This window comes from Sus scrofa, chromosome 3 (genome assembly GCF_054392235.1).
Source record: "Sus scrofa isolate SSC_HxYL_T2T_F1_AM1 chromosome 3, Sscrofa_HxYL_maternal_Yorkshire_Landrace_v2.0, whole genome shotgun sequence".
Lineage (NCBI taxonomy): Eukaryota > Metazoa > Chordata > Mammalia > Artiodactyla > Suidae > Sus > Sus scrofa.
Window position 1 is genome coordinate 1,383,210 of NC_139385.1, and position 17,583 is coordinate 1,400,792.

The window sequence follows — 17,583 nt, forward strand, 5'->3', positions numbered from 1 at the left end:
GTCCCTTTTACCCCCTCACTGTGCCAGTCACTTCTGCACCCCCCATCCCTGCTGCCTCACTTAACACCTGTTAATGAGTCACAAGTAAAGGAGCCGGATGCCCCTGAATGCCACATCCAGGCCTCTGGGGGTTCGTGAGCCCCCGGGTTACACTCAGGTGTCATAAAAACAAAAAACCAAGACGTTTAAAATACCAGCAGCCACTTCTGAGATGCTGCTGTGAGGGAGGCCTGACAGCAGAGGCGGCACCAGCAGGCGGCCAGGGCACGAGACCGAGCCCCCCCAACCGGGGTTGCGAGTTCAACATCACCCCCCCGCCCCCCACGCTGTGTCTCAGTGTCCTCAAAGGTAAAACGGAAAGAGCCCCCGCCTCGAGCTGCCACAGAAAGGAAAGAAAGGTGTGAGACGCTTCACAAAGCAGAGGCCCACAGCCGACAGACCGCAGGGCTGCTGGAGTGAAGAGCGTTCAGAGCTGAACAAACTCTGACCGTGTGATCCAGGCACTTCAGCTGAAAACTTAGGTCCCCACAAAAACACGCGTGTGGGTGATCGCGGCTGCTTTACCGAAAAGCATAACCGGACGCCCTCCCACAGGCGACGGCCACGCAGCCGTGCCCCGTCCGAGGCCAGCGCTTCGCCCTGGGAAAGAGAAGGGCTCTCGCAAGCCGAGAAAGGACATGGAGGCACCCCGGGTGCCTGTCGCCGGGAGAAGGCCACACACGGCGACCCCGTCCTCTAGAAGGGGCAAGGCTACGGAGACGGTGCCGGGACGGCGGCGGCTGGCAGGAGGGGCACAGGATGAGCACGGAGGGCTGTCGGCGCAGAGGCAGTGCTGTCGGGGACGCCCTGGTGTTGGATGCATCTTTTGGCGAAACCAGAGAGTACAACACAGAGCACGGCCCCGGGGGGACTGCGGACCTCGGGCAATGCGGCCGCGGGGCCTCGGCAGCCCTAAGAACCACGGCGCGGATACAGGTCGTTACCCACAGGACTTGGGGGGGCGGGAAAGAAGAGAGGCCTGGACCTCTGCGTGTTCTACTGAGTTGTTCTGTGAAAATAAACTGCTTGAAAAATAAAGTTATTAATTTTAAACATGAACCTTTTTTTGGCTGTGCCTGTGGTACACAGAACATTCCGGGGAGCCAACCGGCGCCACAGCAGCAACCTGGGCTGCTACAGTGACAATGCCAGATCCTTAACCCACTGAGCCGCAAGGGAACTCCAAAACATGAACGTTTTCAAGTGTCACATACTATATGCTTTTATCTACATAATGCTCTGAGAATGTCAGAATTTCCAGAGGTGGAGAGCAGTGGGGGGAAGGCATGGGGTGGCTTTAGGGGACCCGAGGAAGATGTCTGTGGTGACACAGACACACACACACACAAACGGCCTCGGTCCTGGTTTTGACATCGCGCTAGAATTACCTAAGTTATTACCGTTGGGGAGGCTGGGTCATAGATGCAGGGGGGGCCCTCTCTGTCACTGTCATGACTTCCTGGGGATCTAAAATTGTGTTTTAAAAAACATGAAACAGGGAGTTCCCGCTGTGGCTCAGCAGGTTACAAACCTCATTAGTATCCGTGAGGTTATGGGTTCGATCCCTGGCTTCGCTCTGTGGGTTAAGGATCCACATTGCTGTGAACTGTGGTGTACACTGCAGACAAGGCTCGGATCTAGTGTGGCTGTGGCTGTAGCGGAGGCCGGCAGTTGCAGCTCTGATTTGACCCCTAGCCTGGGAACCTCCACGTGCTGCATGTGCGGACCTAGAAAGCAAAAAAAAACAAAAACAAAAACACCAGCACGAAACAGATCCATGCCCCAGGCTCTAGCACGCAGTCCTTCCTCTCCCGGGTGCCTGGTTCCCTGGTTTCCCCGAGCTCTGCAAAGTCACAGGCTGAAGGCATAGGGCACCCACGCGCCCACCCCAACACCAGCCACCTCGCAATTCCAGCTGCCGTGAGTGTGCTCTGTCCCAACCAGAGGGCACCGGCTGGAGCTGAGCCCTGACCACCCTACTGCTGGCTCAGCAGCACCCAGCTCACAGCGGGCACCACGAAAGAATCCCTGTGATGAAAAAGTGAAAGAGCGAGGGAGTAAGCGAGGTTGGATTCTTTCTCTTGACCCTTTCAGCCTTCCCATCTGCCGACGCCATGAGCTTGGAACATGGAAACCTTGCCTGAAGGTCAGCCTCCACAAACCCAGAGAAAATACGAGAAAATGTCCTGAACGGAATAATAAAAATAACTCACATCAAAATTCACAGAGCAGGCATTTACGATTTAAAAAAATAACTCTTGGAAAACTACACCTAGACGGGGATTTCATTACTCCAATAAAGTCTCTGCAAAAACAAACAGCACGCGTCACACTTGGCGGCGGCCACTCTAGGTCCCTGAGACGCGGCGCGGAGAGGACGCGGCGGGCGGCTCCCGACCTTCCCGCCAGGGGGTCGGCGAAGGAGGCAACACTGGGAGCACCGGGGCCGTGGGGACGCGGCGTCCGCGCAGAGGCCAGGCTCCCCGCTGGGCAGGGCTCCGCACGGCCCCCCGTGCCCGCCCCAAACCCGCAGAAGGGAACAACTTCGAAGGACACGCGCAGGAGGGAGAGCGCCCTGCAAACTGCCAACCGTCGCTGAGGGGAAGGAAAGAAGACCCAGGTGAGCGGCAGAACACGCGACGTCTTGGTCTAGACGGCGAAACTCCCCTGAGACGCCATCTCCCCCCAGCTGATTTAGAAACTCATCCTGAGCCCAGCCCAGCCCAGCCGGTTTGCGTGGAAAGCTAACGAACTGCTCCTGAAACGCACGAGGCTACGCACAGGGCCCCAGCCAGCCAGAGAGTCTTCAAGAGCCACGATAAACGGAGCTTTACGACCAGGCGCCACATACGAGAAAGCTGCGACAGGCCAGACAGGGCCACGCTGGCAGAGGGACAACCGCGACGGCTGGCACGGAAGAGCATGCGGACGCGGAGCTGCCCTCGGCGGCCCCGGGTGACAGTTACAGCAACAAGACAGCGCACAGGGGACCAAGGGTCTCTCAGGAAATGGTGCTGCGTTGACGGCACTGCCCCCGAGGAAAGAGTGTGTCACCGATTCGCCCTCCCCGCAAAGCACTTCCAGAGGCGGCTTCGAGCGAAAGGTACACAGTGAAACGAAACGTCTCTAGGGCCCTGGCGGCCACGATCGGTACACGGAGGCCGGAAGTGCGGACTCCAAGCTCACAAGTGGACAGCTGGACACATGAACGCCGCTCGTCGGAGGCAGAGTAAGAGGGAGGAGGCAGCCAGCGCCTGGAAGACACCTGCCACAGGCGTCTCCACCCGCAGATGCCCGCCCACAGTTCAGTACGGGAAACAGCCCCTGCGCCCGCAGGGAGGGCATGGCGGGAGCAGCCCTGCAGAGGGGGGCTGCCTCACGGAGCCCCAGGGCCTCAAAAACGAGGTGGCACCTCCGTACGCACCAGAGTGACTCAAAGCAGAGCCACCAGGTTTTGGTGCAGACTCGGGGGTGGGGGGGACTCCCCTGGGACCAGGGGGTGCTCCCAAGACAGTCGCCCTGGGCACGATGTGCGGGCCCCGGGGCTGCATGCTGGCATGCTGCGTGGGCCACCATGCCACCTCGACGTGTGACAGCAAAGGGGCCCCCGCCCGGCCGCCCACGAGGACCCTCACCAGGGCGCGGCACCTACCACCTGCCACATTCCTCCCAGGAAACGCATCGTCTTCTCTCGGGGACAGAACTCAAGGACACGAGGCGTGACTTTAGCCCGAACAACGCTGACGCCCCCATGCAGCGAGCAGCGCCATCCCCGAGGGTCTGAGTGACCCCGAGTCAGGAAGCTGACCCCACTCTCCTGGGCCTACCGTGCAGGGCACGGGGCTCGGCAAAAACCCACGGGGATGAGACTTGCCCTGGGCCCAAGCCTGGACCTCCCTGTGGCCGAGAGGCTGGTCCCACGGAGGCCCAGGCAGCAGCTGGACAAGCCTCAGCCCCGCAGTTTCCACATAATTACAGGCCATTTCTCAAAGCTGCCAAGTGACCACAAGGAGCACAGAGCGGCATTTACGCAGAGTAGATAACACAGATGCCAGTGCCGGACTGGAGCCCCGTCGGAAGAGGACTGGGAGACCCGAGGGCCGCCTCGGGTCACAACGTTGGAAGGACCTGGAGCAGCAGCTACCCCCACCCGCCCCCGGGGGCTCGGCAGGCTCGGCCTGGGAACCTGCCTCGGCACAGCCCCTTCCAGACACTACGCAGGGGGATCACTTCCTGCCTCGCTGCCCCCAAAGCTCAGGTTCGTCTGTTAGGCAGCAAGAGCAGGGGTCCTCCAGTAGGGGTGGCGAAGGGGGATGTCGGCACTACCAGACAACGACCCTGGAGGGAGAAGACGCCAATGACCAGCGCCCACTTCCAAAGGCCAGTGCCCTCTGGAATTGCGGGGAGCGGGGGGCAGGGGGGCCGAGGGAAGAGGGGGAGGGGAGGCTTTTTCTTTTCTTTTTTTTTTTCCAAATTTCATGCTAAAAGTTAGCTTTCACTGCTTCGATTCTGTAGCCACATTGTGGAATATTAGAGGCACACTGGAAATAGCTCATTTCAAATAGGAAAATGGTTTGTGTTCACCCAGTTCTGGAAGCCAATTTTCAATTGCTTAAAATAGGCATGGTATTTTACCAAGGTAATTACACTCTTAGCTATCAGTAACAATTAAACCCTAGACTGGAGCCACTTAATAAGGTCTCAGAACAAACCCGCACACCCCAAGCCCTGTACTCTGAAATGTCAAGCACACAAACAGGGCCCCTGACGGGGCGCAGGAGTGGGAACCCCACGGCGGGCCTGGCCGTCGCCGCAGAAGGTACTCCAGGGAGACGGGCTGGGGGCTCCGAGGGGCGGGGGTCTCTCCCAAGCAAGGACGGGGAAACATCGGCTGCCAACACATCCTCGAGGCTGGACAGCTGCCCCCCGGGAGGTTCCAAGAAGGTGGGGGGCGGCCTGCTGGGCACCACCCTGCACAGAGCCGCCTGACCGAGAGCTTCATCACGCAGGCTGGCAGGACGGTCCCCGGGTGCCAGACCCGGCGACTGACATCGACCCCTCGCGAGTGTGCCTTCGGGGGCGCTCAGGGTAAGTCATCAGTCAGTGCCGGGCAATCAATACCCTCTCTCTCGCCACAAGGCCTGTGAGCGCAGCGGGCCCAGGTGAGGGCTGGAGCGGCCGGAAAGCGCCACCAGACTCCAGCCCGCTGAGCCGGGGGAGGGAGCGGAGATTTCCCGCCTTGGGAGCCGGAGCAGCGACCGTCAAGGACAGAACGCGCCCACGAAGGAAGCCAGGCACGAGAGCACGACGTGGAGGCACAGCCGACAAGGGAGACGCGGCGGTGGACACAGGCAGCCCCTGAGGAGGTGCCCACGCCGGCAGGGCTCCCTGCGGGGACTTGCACCCCGTGAACCCATGGGACCCAGTAAAGCAGAGCAGGGGCAGAGCCCCGGGCTCCCGGCACCTGGCCCCGAACGGCAGGACGTGGATGAGGCGGGCAGCGCCCGCTCCAGCAAACGTGTGACACGGGCCAGTTGCTCTTACCTGTCTGCAGCCAAGGACCAAATCTTCCCAAAGACGGTGACTCACTGGGGACACAGGGTGAACTGAAGCCCCGATGGCGGCTGCCCTTCTGAGGGCTGGGCTGAAGTAAAACGAACCCCAGAGAGAGCACAAGGGACTCCGCCCGCCCGCGAGGGACACCGGCAAACACCCCAGCTGCAGGCCTCTCTCAAAGCCTGGGAGGGCGCCCCGGGGCCCCACGCAGGAGGCACACGCCCTCCACCACCAGGTGCCCTGCGGGTGGGCGCGTCCCAAGTCGGGTGGGTCTCACCCCCCCACCCCGACCACAGGTGTGACAGGCCGAGTGATAGGAGGCTCAGGGGATCTTGGCAGATGAAACTCGGCCCGCAGATTGCCCTGGACTCTCTGGGCAGGACGAGCCATTCACACGCGCTTTCAAAAGCAGAGACTTTCTTCAGCCAGAGACGCGGCAGAGAGAAGCTGGAGACGGGAACCGAGCGGGTCCCGAGGGCCCGTGGGAAGAGGAAGAAGGCACGCAGATTCCAGGAGCGAGGCCAGCAGCCAGGAGCCCCAACCCCGGGAACGACTCCACCACGGCCACAGCGCGCCTGCGACCAGCCCGCCTGACAACCTCTGGACGGCGGGCAGCGCGGGGCCGCCCGGACGTGTGCCCCAGACGTGTGCCCCAGGCCCGGGGATCACGGACCCGCGCTGTTCCCAGCGCCAGGCCCCAGATCAACTCGCGCCCCACCCCGCACCTCGGCCGACGCGGGGAGCCTGCTGTGCACTCACAGGCTAGTGGGGCCGAACAGCAGCCCCCAGTCTTCCTGAGCTGCTCGCCCCACAACCCGGGACCCCGGGTGAGGAAGGATTCCAGCAACACACTTCTGGACACTCATTCCAGAAAAATCACACACTCGCGTCCACACAAACCCTGGGCAGCTGCAAAGCCTGGAAAGGGTGAAAATGCCCCCTGCTCCTGCGGGATTAACCGACTGCAGGCACCCACTGGGGGGCACCGCCCGGCAGGGCTGAGGGGCCAGCTGCAGGCACTCGCCACCCCTGGGCGGCGGGTGGGGGGCACTCTGGTGAGTGGGAGGCGCGTTCTGGACACTTCCGCTCTTGTGACATCCTGAAATGGCACCATGCGTGCGACTGTGTCATGCACACATGGCCACTGCCAGGATGCACAACTGTCCCTGGGTCACCGTCACAGTCAGGCTGCCCCACTCGGAACGTACTCGGCAGCCGCTCACCTGCCCGGCTCTCCCGGGACTCCTGTCTGGAAGAGCCAGTGCGTCTCCTGGGCGGGGCGGCCCAGGGCCTGCCCACGAGGTGGGGTGGCCCTCGTCTTCCATGGTTTGTATTTTTCTTCCTTTCTTTTTCAGTTTCTAGCTGAAACTCTGCACCTCTCCGCCACCTTCATCCAGCCCGCCCAGCCTCCACCCTGGCCTCTGGCAACTGCCTCTGGGGTTGTGGGTTCAGCCCTTAGAGGTCCCACCTACGGCTGACTCATCAGACTGTCGGTCTGATTGATCTCACTGAGCCTAACGCCCTCCGGGTCCATGGGGTGGCCGCAGCCACACTGCACAACGCTGCCCAACGCTGCCCGTGCTCGCTCGCTCGCCCACCCCTGCGCCCTCAGGCGGCGCCCACGCCCCGCTTTGGGAGTGACGCTGCAGTGACGTCCTGTCCGGAGAGCGACTGCGTCTCCTCGGGATGAAGACCCAGAGGTGGCTCTACTCCGGTTCTTTGGGCCCCGCATCCTGTCTCCCTCCGCAGGTCTCACAGCGCCTCCTGAGCACCACGCGCACGAGAACCTCCCGCTGGGCACGGAGCCGCCGCCTGAGGCACCGCGGTGCGCTCGGAAGAGACCGGGGCCATCCCAGCCCGCTCGGCTACAGAAAAGCTTGCTGGGGGCGGCGGGGGGCAGCTCACCTGCTGTTGGACTGTCAGGTCCAGACGTCCCACTACCCCAGCCACACGCAGCCTCGCGCGTCTCAGCCGGGCCCTGAAGTCCTCTTGCCGACCTGTGCCCAAGGGGCACAGGCCCCAGTGACAGTCTGTTCAACAGTGGTCGCCCGTTCCGTCCGGCTTTTCCCTGCGCTGGGCCCAGGCCGTGGCTTCTACCCGAGCTGCTCCTCCACGCACCCCAAACCCACGGCGACTCCAGGTACACGGTGCCTTTCCACACGGTTGGCAGGCGTGTCAGTGCGTTACTCTTGCCCGCTGTCCCTGGCATGGTAACCTCTGTAGGGCCGTGACCACACACCTGCATCACGGCACCTCTCGCAGAGAGGGCACCAGGACCCAGGAGAGATATGGGAAGAAGCAGGCAGGAGTGAGGGCCTAAGAAGCTGGCTCCTTACAACCAGCCACAGCCAACCGACCAGGCGTGGAGGCTGCGCCCTCCGCTGCCAGCTCTGGGCAGCAGCAGGTAAGGGGCTCGGCCGAGCCCCACCAAGAAGCCCGAGTCACCGGAGACACATGGGAAGTCTTTTAAGAGACCGCGTGGGACACATGGGACAGGCTGCTCGGCAGCGGGCTTTTAGTGGCAGGAACACAACCCGCCTTTCTAAGAGCTTCACAATCGAGAGGTGCCAGCAGCAAGGAGCCTAGGTTTTCATCACAAAGGCTCAGGGGCAGGCACAGCTGGCAGCCACAGCCGTGGCCGGGGCGGCCACCCAGGGTCAGCTTGAGGGCGGGCGGAGGATCTCTGCTCAGCAAGCTGGACTCTCTCAGCCTCGCCTCGAGAGCATCTGGGGGCAGATTCTGGCTTTCTCCTTCCGCGTCTTCTGAAATTTCACCATCCCAGGCCAAATTTTAAATAATGCTCTCACACAAAACCCTTAATTCACGCTCCAGCGAGCTCTGCTTAGGGAGCCAGACATCAGAGCCCTTCGGGCACAGCAGTCAGAGAGCCCGGCCCCCAAGATGGAGCCGGCAGCAGGCTCGCACCCGCCCCCTCGCATCTGGACACAGGTGACAGGCGCCAAGCCCTGTGGCTCATGGCCTGCCCATCAGGCCTAAGGGACGGCTGGCCCCGCCCGGCAGAGATGTGGGGAGGGGCTCTGCCCTCACAAGGAGGGGCCCAGGCTGCGTCTCAGAGCCTCCGGGCCATCAACCCAGAGTCAAATCGCACGGGCCGCTGAGCCACCAGGATGCATGCCCTTCGGGAGAGGCAGACGTGCAGGCAGCCCCACGCACGTCTAGCTGACCCAAAGTGAGCACACACGGCTGGCGGCTCTGAGCGCCCTTCATGTGGCAGAGACTTTAGCAAACATGCGGAGCCTGGAAAGAAGAGACAGAGCAGACGTGACAGGGACGGGCTGGAAGCTGCTGCCCAGAAGGCGGGCCTCCTGCGGGCAGGGCTGGCCTGCGCTGCCCTCCTGCCCCCCGTACCTTCGTCAGCAGCAGGACGCGCTTCTGCAGCCGCCGCGCCAGGGCCTCGTGCGTCTCCCGCTTCTTCCTCTCCTCCAGCAGCTGGCTGCTGACCTGGCGGACCTCCTCCTGGAGCTGCAGCCGGGCCTTCTCCAGCCCCCGGGCACTGCAAGAGTCCAAAGGGCAGAGCGATGAGGCCGGGCCCCCAAGACGGCGCCCGCTCTTCGACGGGCCCCAGGCCCAGCACGGCGTGCGTCACTCAGGTCCCAAAATAGCGCTGCACGTGCGGGCCTCCTGCCGCCACTTCCTCACTCGTGAATAGCTACTTAAAGCCTTTCAGGAGTTTCTGGATTTCAAAGAGACACCCAGGGCGATCCCACAACGTGGTGGGCGCGGGGGAGGGAGGCTCGACTCCACACACAATGGGAGAAATTGCCGGTGGCGCGGGATGGGGACAGCACTTCTGAATGAGCTGATTTACTGGAGCCAGCGCTTCCCAGCCCCAGGCGGGCGGCCAGATGTGCAGCTCTGTGCGGGACGTGGAGCCCCGGCCCCCGGGGGGGCTCTCCACACACATCCTGCAGAGTCCAACCCCAGCAGACCTCTGAACCCCTCCTGGGGGGCAGAGCCCAGGGCACCACATGGCAGCACCCGTTGGGCCTCGGCTCCCACACTTGACGCTGCCCTCCTGCGACCGTGAGAGCCTCTCAGCCAGGCGGCTCCATCGCCCGCCGTCCTGCAGCCCACACGCAGGCCAGGACGGGCACCCTGGGCTCACGTCCCCACTTCTCGCCATGGCCGTGAAGCCCCTTCTGAGCGCGGTCTTGGCCCCTTTTCCTCCAGAGGCCGTCGGTCCTTCCCGACCTGCAGGACGGTCCTCACGCAGGCTTCCGAGGCCCCTGTCCGGCCCCACATACACGGGAGGAACCCACACGCAGCCACCCCTGTGCTTTTGAGGGGACGATGACCAAGAGAGCGTCCAGGCACAGCCATGGCCCGGGGAGAGGAGGCACGGACCCCGCAGGCGGGCAGGCGCACCGGGGCTGCGGGCAGAAGATGCCATGCTCGCACTATTTCTTTAGGCAGAGGAAACCTCTTCCCAAAAGGAAGCTTTAAAAGCCTCAAAAGCAAAGCAAAGCAGTCGACTACGGCCAGGCCTACGTCACACGGGGCCGTTTGCAACACCGACCTAGGGTGAGGCTCAACAACGAGACGCTCCGACATGAGGCAGGTGGAGCCGAGGGGCCGTGACGACACCTGCAGCCGACCTGGTTCCTGGCGGTCGACTCTGCCCTGCCTGCTTGGAAGACACAAGTTCAAGGAAAGCGTCACCCCATTCAGCGCTCCCTGTGGAGGTGGTCGCCCCTCTGCCAGCTGCATCTCGCTCACGTCCGAGTGAGTGTGGCTTCTATTATCATTCGTACGATTCTTTAAACAGCTAACTGGGATTTGGAAGTAAACAGGAAACCCGCATGTGCAGAACTTTGCCTGGGACTCAGTGGAGACGCCGGGCCAGGCCTCCGGACGGCCCTGGGCACCCACGGGAGCTGGCACAACGCTCTCACCCAAGGCTGCACCTCACCCAGGAGCCGCCCCTGAAAGCCTCGGCCAAGCCCGATCCAACGGCACAGCCGACCAGTGGCACCTGCCTCCTCTAGGCGCTTCTCACAGGGAAACAACATGAAAAAACAAGTACAAATCCTCCTGTATCAGACATTTTTAAGAGGCTACTTTGAGTTCTAGTTCAGGTGAAAACCATTCACAGGCCAATTTAACCTCAAGGGCTGTGAGGCTCAATCTAGAACCACTGGCTTGAGGTGAAGAGGGCCACGGCGCCCTGAATCACGGCTCCACGGCAGAGACTTAACGACACAGGCTTGCTGGGCACAGCTTGGCAGAGGCCGATAAACCCCAAGCTCCACGCCTGTGGGAGCGTGATGCCCTGGTGTCCACGTGGGGGTCAAACTGGAGGCCTCCACCCCAAGAGCAAGTACGAAGGCTGAGGGGGAGCTGCTGCCCACCTGCGGGGCTGGAGACCCCAGCTCCTGGGCTTGGCCCAGCGCAGAAGCTGCATCTGGTCTGTCTGCTGCCAGCCTGCTGTGTGGGCCCCTTAAACGCAGGTGGGCCTGAGCCCCCAGAGCTGTCCCAAGACGCCTTAAGAAGAGTGTGTCAAGTGCAGGACGCAGGGCCACAGGAGATGCCCGAGGATTTCAGGGCTCAGGGCTGGGCCAAGGCGGGCAAAGAAAAGCCTCTTATCCTTGCCAGGGTGAAATGCTTTTCATGAAATCCAGACAGGAGGGAATGGAGCAGTGGACACACAAGCCTATGAAACCCCGGGCACCAGTGGTTGGCACCAGGAGGGTGGCCCCCCCGCAGGCCCGGCCAAAGGCGCTCAGCCCTGCCCAGGGTCTCCTGGGGTCTCCTGCAGAGCACCCCAGCCTCACAGCCTTCAGCCCTGCGTCACCCCAACTTCCCAGGCCTGCCCTGAGACCTGACGCCTTAAGAGACTCGATGTTTTAAAAGTGAGACCAGGCTTAAAACACCCAGGGCGGGAGTGTACCGGAGGTGACGCTGCTGGCACTTCTCGCTGGGCCGGGCCCCACTCCGCCAAGTCCCAGGGACGAGCCTGGGCATCCCGCAGAGACAGCAGCAGGCCACGAGCTGGGCGCTCACTCGGCCGGACGGCTCTCAGGCAAAGACGCCGAGCGCTCCATGAGCAGGGATGCCGGCTTCGCTCACCAGGGGTCAAGGAAAGCACCCTCGGCTGTCAAGGAGGCAGAAACTTTAGGAAGCAGCTGGGGCCGGGGCTGTGGGCACCCAGGGACGAGGAGAAACCACCACGCTGGCCGCCGGCCTCTCTCTCCTTGGTGCCAAGGCCTCCGGCCCCGAGCCCGGCCCGCAGCGCAGGCACCGCCCAGCCCTCTCACCTCTGCGGGAACAGCTCTCATTCCAGCTCTGCCTTTCTTGCGAAGCAAAGAGGAGAAACCTCATAAAAAATTAAACCTCTGGTTCCGCGCTTCCGCTGGACCCCGAGGTCAGCGGCATTTCCGAGAACTGGGGGGGTTCAAAGTGAAGCGCTCCCTTCTGAGAGGGGAGGCCGGCGTGCTGATCGATCACGGCCCTTTGGAGCGTCCGCAGAAGGAAATGAGGCCTGGGCGTCGAGAAGCCTTTGCCCTGCGACAGGCCGCTGCACTGCCACCTCCGCCAGAGTCCCCAGCTCAGCACAGCCACTTCAAGGAAGCATGAAAGGACACAAGCGCCTCTGAAGCCGCGGGAGGCGTTTTAATGACCTTCTCCGGATTCCGCGGGGCCACGGCCTCCGAGCGCAGTGCCGCTGGCCCAGCCCAGCGGGCAGAAGGACCGGACAGGGAGGGGGCCCATCCCGGGAAGGAAGTTGCCTGAGGGGCGCCCTGGCTCCCCGATCCCCTGGGCCGGGGGCTGGGGGGGGCTTCACGCCAAGCTCTGCCTGGCCCGTCAGCACAGATGGCAAGGGAGCCCTCCGGTCGCCAACAGGGGGACTGGATGTTCCCACGGGCCGGGACCGGCAGGGGGACTGGACAGCCCAAGGTCCCCCACTGGGGGTCTCCCACGGGTCAGGGCGCGAAAGTGAGGGCGCTTGCGCACCGACTTGCGGTGATGAAGCCAGGAAAGCATTAGTCAGACTGAAGCCACCTCTGCGGAGCCCTCCGGCACCTCACGTGCCCTCTGGCATCGCCACCCACAGACGGGTCAGCCGGGCCTCTCGGGCTGCTTGCTCCCTGGAGGCCCCTCCATCCCAACTAGGACCTGGTGCCCGGCTCCCGGTTTCTCCAGGCTGTGCCCATGGGCCTGGGGCCGCTGGGGGACAAGCCAAGCCACTACCAAGCAGGTGACACGTGGCACCTCTGTCGGCCGTCAGGCAAGGAGCTCAGAGGTCCCCGCCCACACCCCCAGGCCCGCTGCGGGGCCGCCGGGAGTCTTCCTTAGAGCACCCGGCTCCGCTCGTAAAGGCCCCACGTTTCACACTCATTTGTCAGAAAGAAAAAATCCAAACAGCGGAAGCAAAACTGGAGAACGAGCATGGCAAAGGCTGAACTCATTGCCAAGGACGGGCGGTTCCTGCCCCGGGCCTGTGAGGAGCCCTCTCTGTGCAGCATCTCATCTCTGAGACCCACCAAATCCAATTTGCATTCCCAGATAAACAGAGGCCACACAATAAATACTCTCATCTGACCTTGAAATGTGAGAAGGAAAATTACCCTTGGCAATTTCAATTCAATCCCAACCATAATGAAGGGTCCAATTTAGCTGATCTGCTACCAACCTGTGATCACTCGGGAGGGGCTGCCCTGGGTCACAGGGTGGGGAGCCCAGGAGGGGCTGGCTCCGTGCACAGCGTGCTGGGGTGCCCAGCCTGCAGCTGCCTGATCTCACCCCACCCCATCCCAGGAACAAGCCCGCAGAGGCCAGAGGTCAAGTGGGCCCCTTGAATTCGACGGAGTGGCTGCCCTGCCCCTTTGCTCAGGGACCCTGTCCGCCTCCTGCCTCCTCCTGCAGATGGGGACACAGAGCCGGTGGGGGCGGGGGTGGCTCCTCAAGGACAGCTCCAGACATAAGCCCCATCCTGTGATGCTGCAGGTTGGAGTCTCCTGCCAGACCCCAGGTCTCCCCCGCTGCAGCAAGGTCGGCAAATGCAGGCAGAGCCATACCCCGGCCTCGGGCAGGGAGAGGACCACCCCCGGGCCAGGGAGAGGACGGGGGACATTCATGGGCGCTCTCCCTGAGGGGCCCCAGGTGGTGGGGGGTGGGGGGGAAGAGGCCCAGGATGGACAAGGGCGGACATGAAAAAGTAAACAAGCTTCAAACACTCAGAGCTGTCCCATCACGGGGTGACCTGGCTAAACACAGCTCCAGAGGGTCGCTCAGTACCCTGGTCCAAGCAGCGTCACTGAGCCCCCAGCCTCAGGTCCCAAGCACTGAGCCTTGAGTACCAAGTACTAAGCAGTGCAGCTCAGGTACCACGCCTCAGGGAGTAAGTACTGAGCCACTGGTCCTAGGTACTGAGCCTCAAGTACCAAACACCTGGCCATGATGTGGTCTGTGCTCCAAGGCGGGGAGAGTGGAAAGACAAGAGGTGGGCACTCTGGAACCAACACAAGCGCCTGCCTGTTCACACCTGCCAACCTTGGCGCTGATGAGAGCGCAGCAGACTGGGCAGCAAGGAAACGGCTCCGGGTCCAGCCCTCAGAGCCCCGGACTCCCGTCTACGGGGCACAGACAGACGTGGAGGGGGACGTGGCCGAGAGAGCAGCACCTGGACTCAGCAATGGCTCCATCCGGACCTGCTCTGGGGCCCGGAGCTCCAGCCGCGTGAGCATGAGGCCAGGCGACAGCGCCTGCCCCGCGGCAGGGGCACAACCGTACCACAGCACTCTGTGCCCAGCAAGAGGCAGCTGTGTGGAGTTCCCATTGTGGCGCAGTAGGAGAGTCTGACTAGCATCCATGAGGGTGCAGGTTCAATCCCTGGCCTCACTCAGTAGGTTAAGGATCTGGCCTTACCATGAGCTGTGGTGTCGGTCTCAGATGCAGCTCAGATCCCATGTTGCTGTGACTGTGGTGTAGGCCGGCAGCTGCAGCTCGGATTCGACCCCTAGCCTGGAAACCTCCAGATGCTGTAGGTGTGGCCCTAAAAAGCAAAAAAAAAAAAAAAAAAAAAAAAGACAATAAGAGGCGCCTGCAGGAGGCAGGCAACAGCAGGTGCACACTAAAGGGCCCGCTTAAGACTTCAAATGGCCCGGCTCCGGGCGGGGTCCCATCAAGACCCCAGGTCAGGACCTCCGGCCCCTGTCTCCCTTAGAGCTCAGATGGGACCAAGCGCTGGGAGCAGCCCTGAGCACCCCTGGAGGGGAGGCCCCCACAACAAGGCAGGGGGACAATGACACACATGTGCCCCGGGGGAGCCCCTCCGGCAGCACTGGCGCGTCACTCTTCATTTGCCAGAACTTCCTCTACTTCTTCCTGGCACAGAACCAAACCTCAAACGCAGATGCAAACGCAGCCCTTTGAACAGTCTGGGAACGACCAAGAACCACCCCCTGCGTGTCCTTGTCCGCGGGGCGCAGGCCCCCACTCTCTCGAGCACCCACGGACCCCGCCTTGGGCTTAGAGCTACCAACACACACAAGATCACAGCTCCCGTCAGGAGACAATAAAAACCAGGGACGCGGCGGACGCAGGAAGCTGGGGGGAAGGGATGGAGCGCGGCTGACCTCGAGGGGGTCAGGCTGTGTGCGCACAGCGCTGGGCACTGCTAGGCATCCCCGAGTGGTCCTGTGAGGACAGGAGGTCCAAGGGCAGGCCAGGCCCCCGGGGGAACCGGGCCCAGAGAGACGGCACAACCTCCTCCCGGTCTCTCCCGGAGGCGCTGAGAGCCCACTGAGCAACCCTGACGGTAGGGCTCCCAGCGTGCAGACCATCGACGGCCTCGGCCTCCGAACCTTCGATCCACACCTGTCCCCGTGATGGAGCTTCCTTCCAGCTGCCTCGCGCCACCCGATTAACAAAGCCCATCCCGCCTGTTTATTTTCCCATCGATTCTGCCGTCCTCGAGCAGAGCACAAGCGGTCAATAACCCACAGGGGGAGGCGCCTTCGTGGACCGCTGATGAGCGCTGCATCCCGTCCCCCTCCGTGCCCTGTCCCCACCAGGCTTGCAGTACAGGGTGCTCTGGGGGTGTCCCCAGGGGCGCGACATGTGACACCCAGGCCGGCGCGGCCCGCACGCTCTCTCAAGGCTGCCACTCTAATAAACTGCTTGGGCTTCCGACCAGAAGGACCAAAATGCAAGGAGATGAGAGCTACTGTCTCTGTGCAGCATCCACTCAGCCTTCCCAGGTCCACACAGCCGCTCCCTCAGTAGCCCCACTTCCTCCTGGGCATGGGGGCCCCGGGGGGCGGACACTTGACTGCAGACAGGCCAGCTCTCCTCAGCGTATCTCCTCTTGAACTTGGAGAGCCGTCTGAGACAGAACGACCGACCTCTGCAAGGTGGGGCTGCTGCCTGGCGGGGAGCCTGAGCGCCCGCAGTCCCGCCCGCCCCACAGCAGGGTGCCGGGCACCCCCGCTGGGCCAGGCTCCTGACCTCATCTCGTAGGTGCCGCCAGGCCCAGGAGGCAGAGGATCGAAGCGGGTCTGGGTGCAGGCCGGCAGGGGGGTGGCTGTGGACGCGGCTGAGGAGGCGCAGCAGCACGTGGCGGCCACGGGGCTCGGACCTGCCCCACCACTAGCTACGCAGGCCGGTGACCGGGACACGGACGTTCACGCCAAGAAGGAGGCGCTCTGGGAGACGCTAGCGGACTCCCCGACACACGGCAGAGCCCGGTCCAAGCTTCGCGTGACCTGCTGGCTGCCCAGTGTGGCTCCAGGGCACCTCCGGCGGCCTGCTGGCTGTTCCACAGCCTCCGCACTTACCTGGCGACCAGGCAGGGCTGCGGCCCCAAGAGCAGGAAGGGAGGTCAGACGGGACGGCAGTGGGTCTCTGGTGCTCGGGCCGGGCCTGGAGAGGCGTCACCAGAGGCCCTGGTCAAGCACCGCGGGGGGTGTCACGTCTGCAGGGGGACAGCACAGGTGCAGTCTCGAGGCTGGGGGGAGGGGCGCCCCGCTGAGAAGGCAGGTTTGCAGCACAGAGCAAACAGCACGAGGGGTCAACAAGGGGTGACGGCAAGACCAGGGGGATCCCCGCGGAGGGCAGAACCACACCAAGACGAGGGGAGACGCTGCGCCCGGGCGTCCGGGCAACGACAAACAAACGAAGACAGGCGGGCGCTGGAGAGATGCACCCACCAACCAGTCAGCCAGGCCACCAGGCGAGGGGCCCGGACCGGGAGAGGCTGGGAAGTTAAGGGGGAGAGCGACCGCTTTGCCGGCTCTGTGACCCCGTGAGGACCCTGCCCTGCCAAGGTCCGGTTCTCCGTGCAGACCCGGCCTTGGGGGAAGGACACTTTAGGGACACTGACGGTGATGCGGAAATCCTGTTTCTCGTTGGAAGTTAACCAAATGGCATCTCATCTGTACATGCAACTGGGCGCTCTGGCTCAACAGTGCTGGCCGGCGGGAAGGGGCGCTCCAGTGGCTGCGACAATCGACGGTATTCGGAAGACTCTGCTGCACAAGCCAGGGGACAGGTCTGGAAGTGTGTGAGCAGAGGGTGCAGGAAAATGAAGGTCTGCTGTGATTAGGAAATTTTCGATAATTTTCTCAAGTTCCAGCAGAAGAAAAGGAGCCCAGTCAACCATGGGGACAGACACAGCAGTGCCAGGCGCGGAGGAGGGGCCGGTGACCCTGGGGCTGGAGGAGGGGCGTGCAAGCCGGGCACGGTGACACGCAGGGAGGCAGAGTGGCGGGAAGCCGTGCTGGGCAGGCTGCAGAGGCCACTGCAGCACCGATACCAGGACAGGCATTGGCAGAGAGGAGAGCGGAGGCGGGAAATGCAGGCTCCCCGGCCATTGCGAGGGGCCTGAAGCTCACTGTCCCTCCCTCCTGCTCACTGGAGCCATCACTTTCTGAGAAAAAGACACCCAGAAATCACCTTACACCTGCAAACAGCCACACCTTGGCTTCCTGTCATCAGACACCTGGTGACACCAGAAGCCACCAGAGCCAT

General features: G+C 62.8%; 1 protein-coding gene across 7 annotated transcripts in view; it reads right to left on the reverse strand.

The window, feature by feature from the left end:
* The window catches only part of MAD1L1 (mitotic arrest deficient 1 like 1), a 309,825-nt gene that overhangs the window by 161,512 nt on the left and 130,730 nt on the right, over positions 1-17,583 (reverse strand). For all 7 annotated transcript variants that reach the window (XR_014839941.1, XR_014839939.1, XR_014839942.1 and 4 more), the window contains one exon: positions 8,965-9,109. Coding sequence is in view for 4 of the 7 variants with exons in the window: in XM_085016334.1 (XP_084872460.1) it covers positions 8,965-9,109 (145 nt within the window). In the remaining 3 variants the exon portion in view is untranslated. The remainder of the gene's footprint in view (positions 1-8,964; positions 9,110-17,583) is intronic.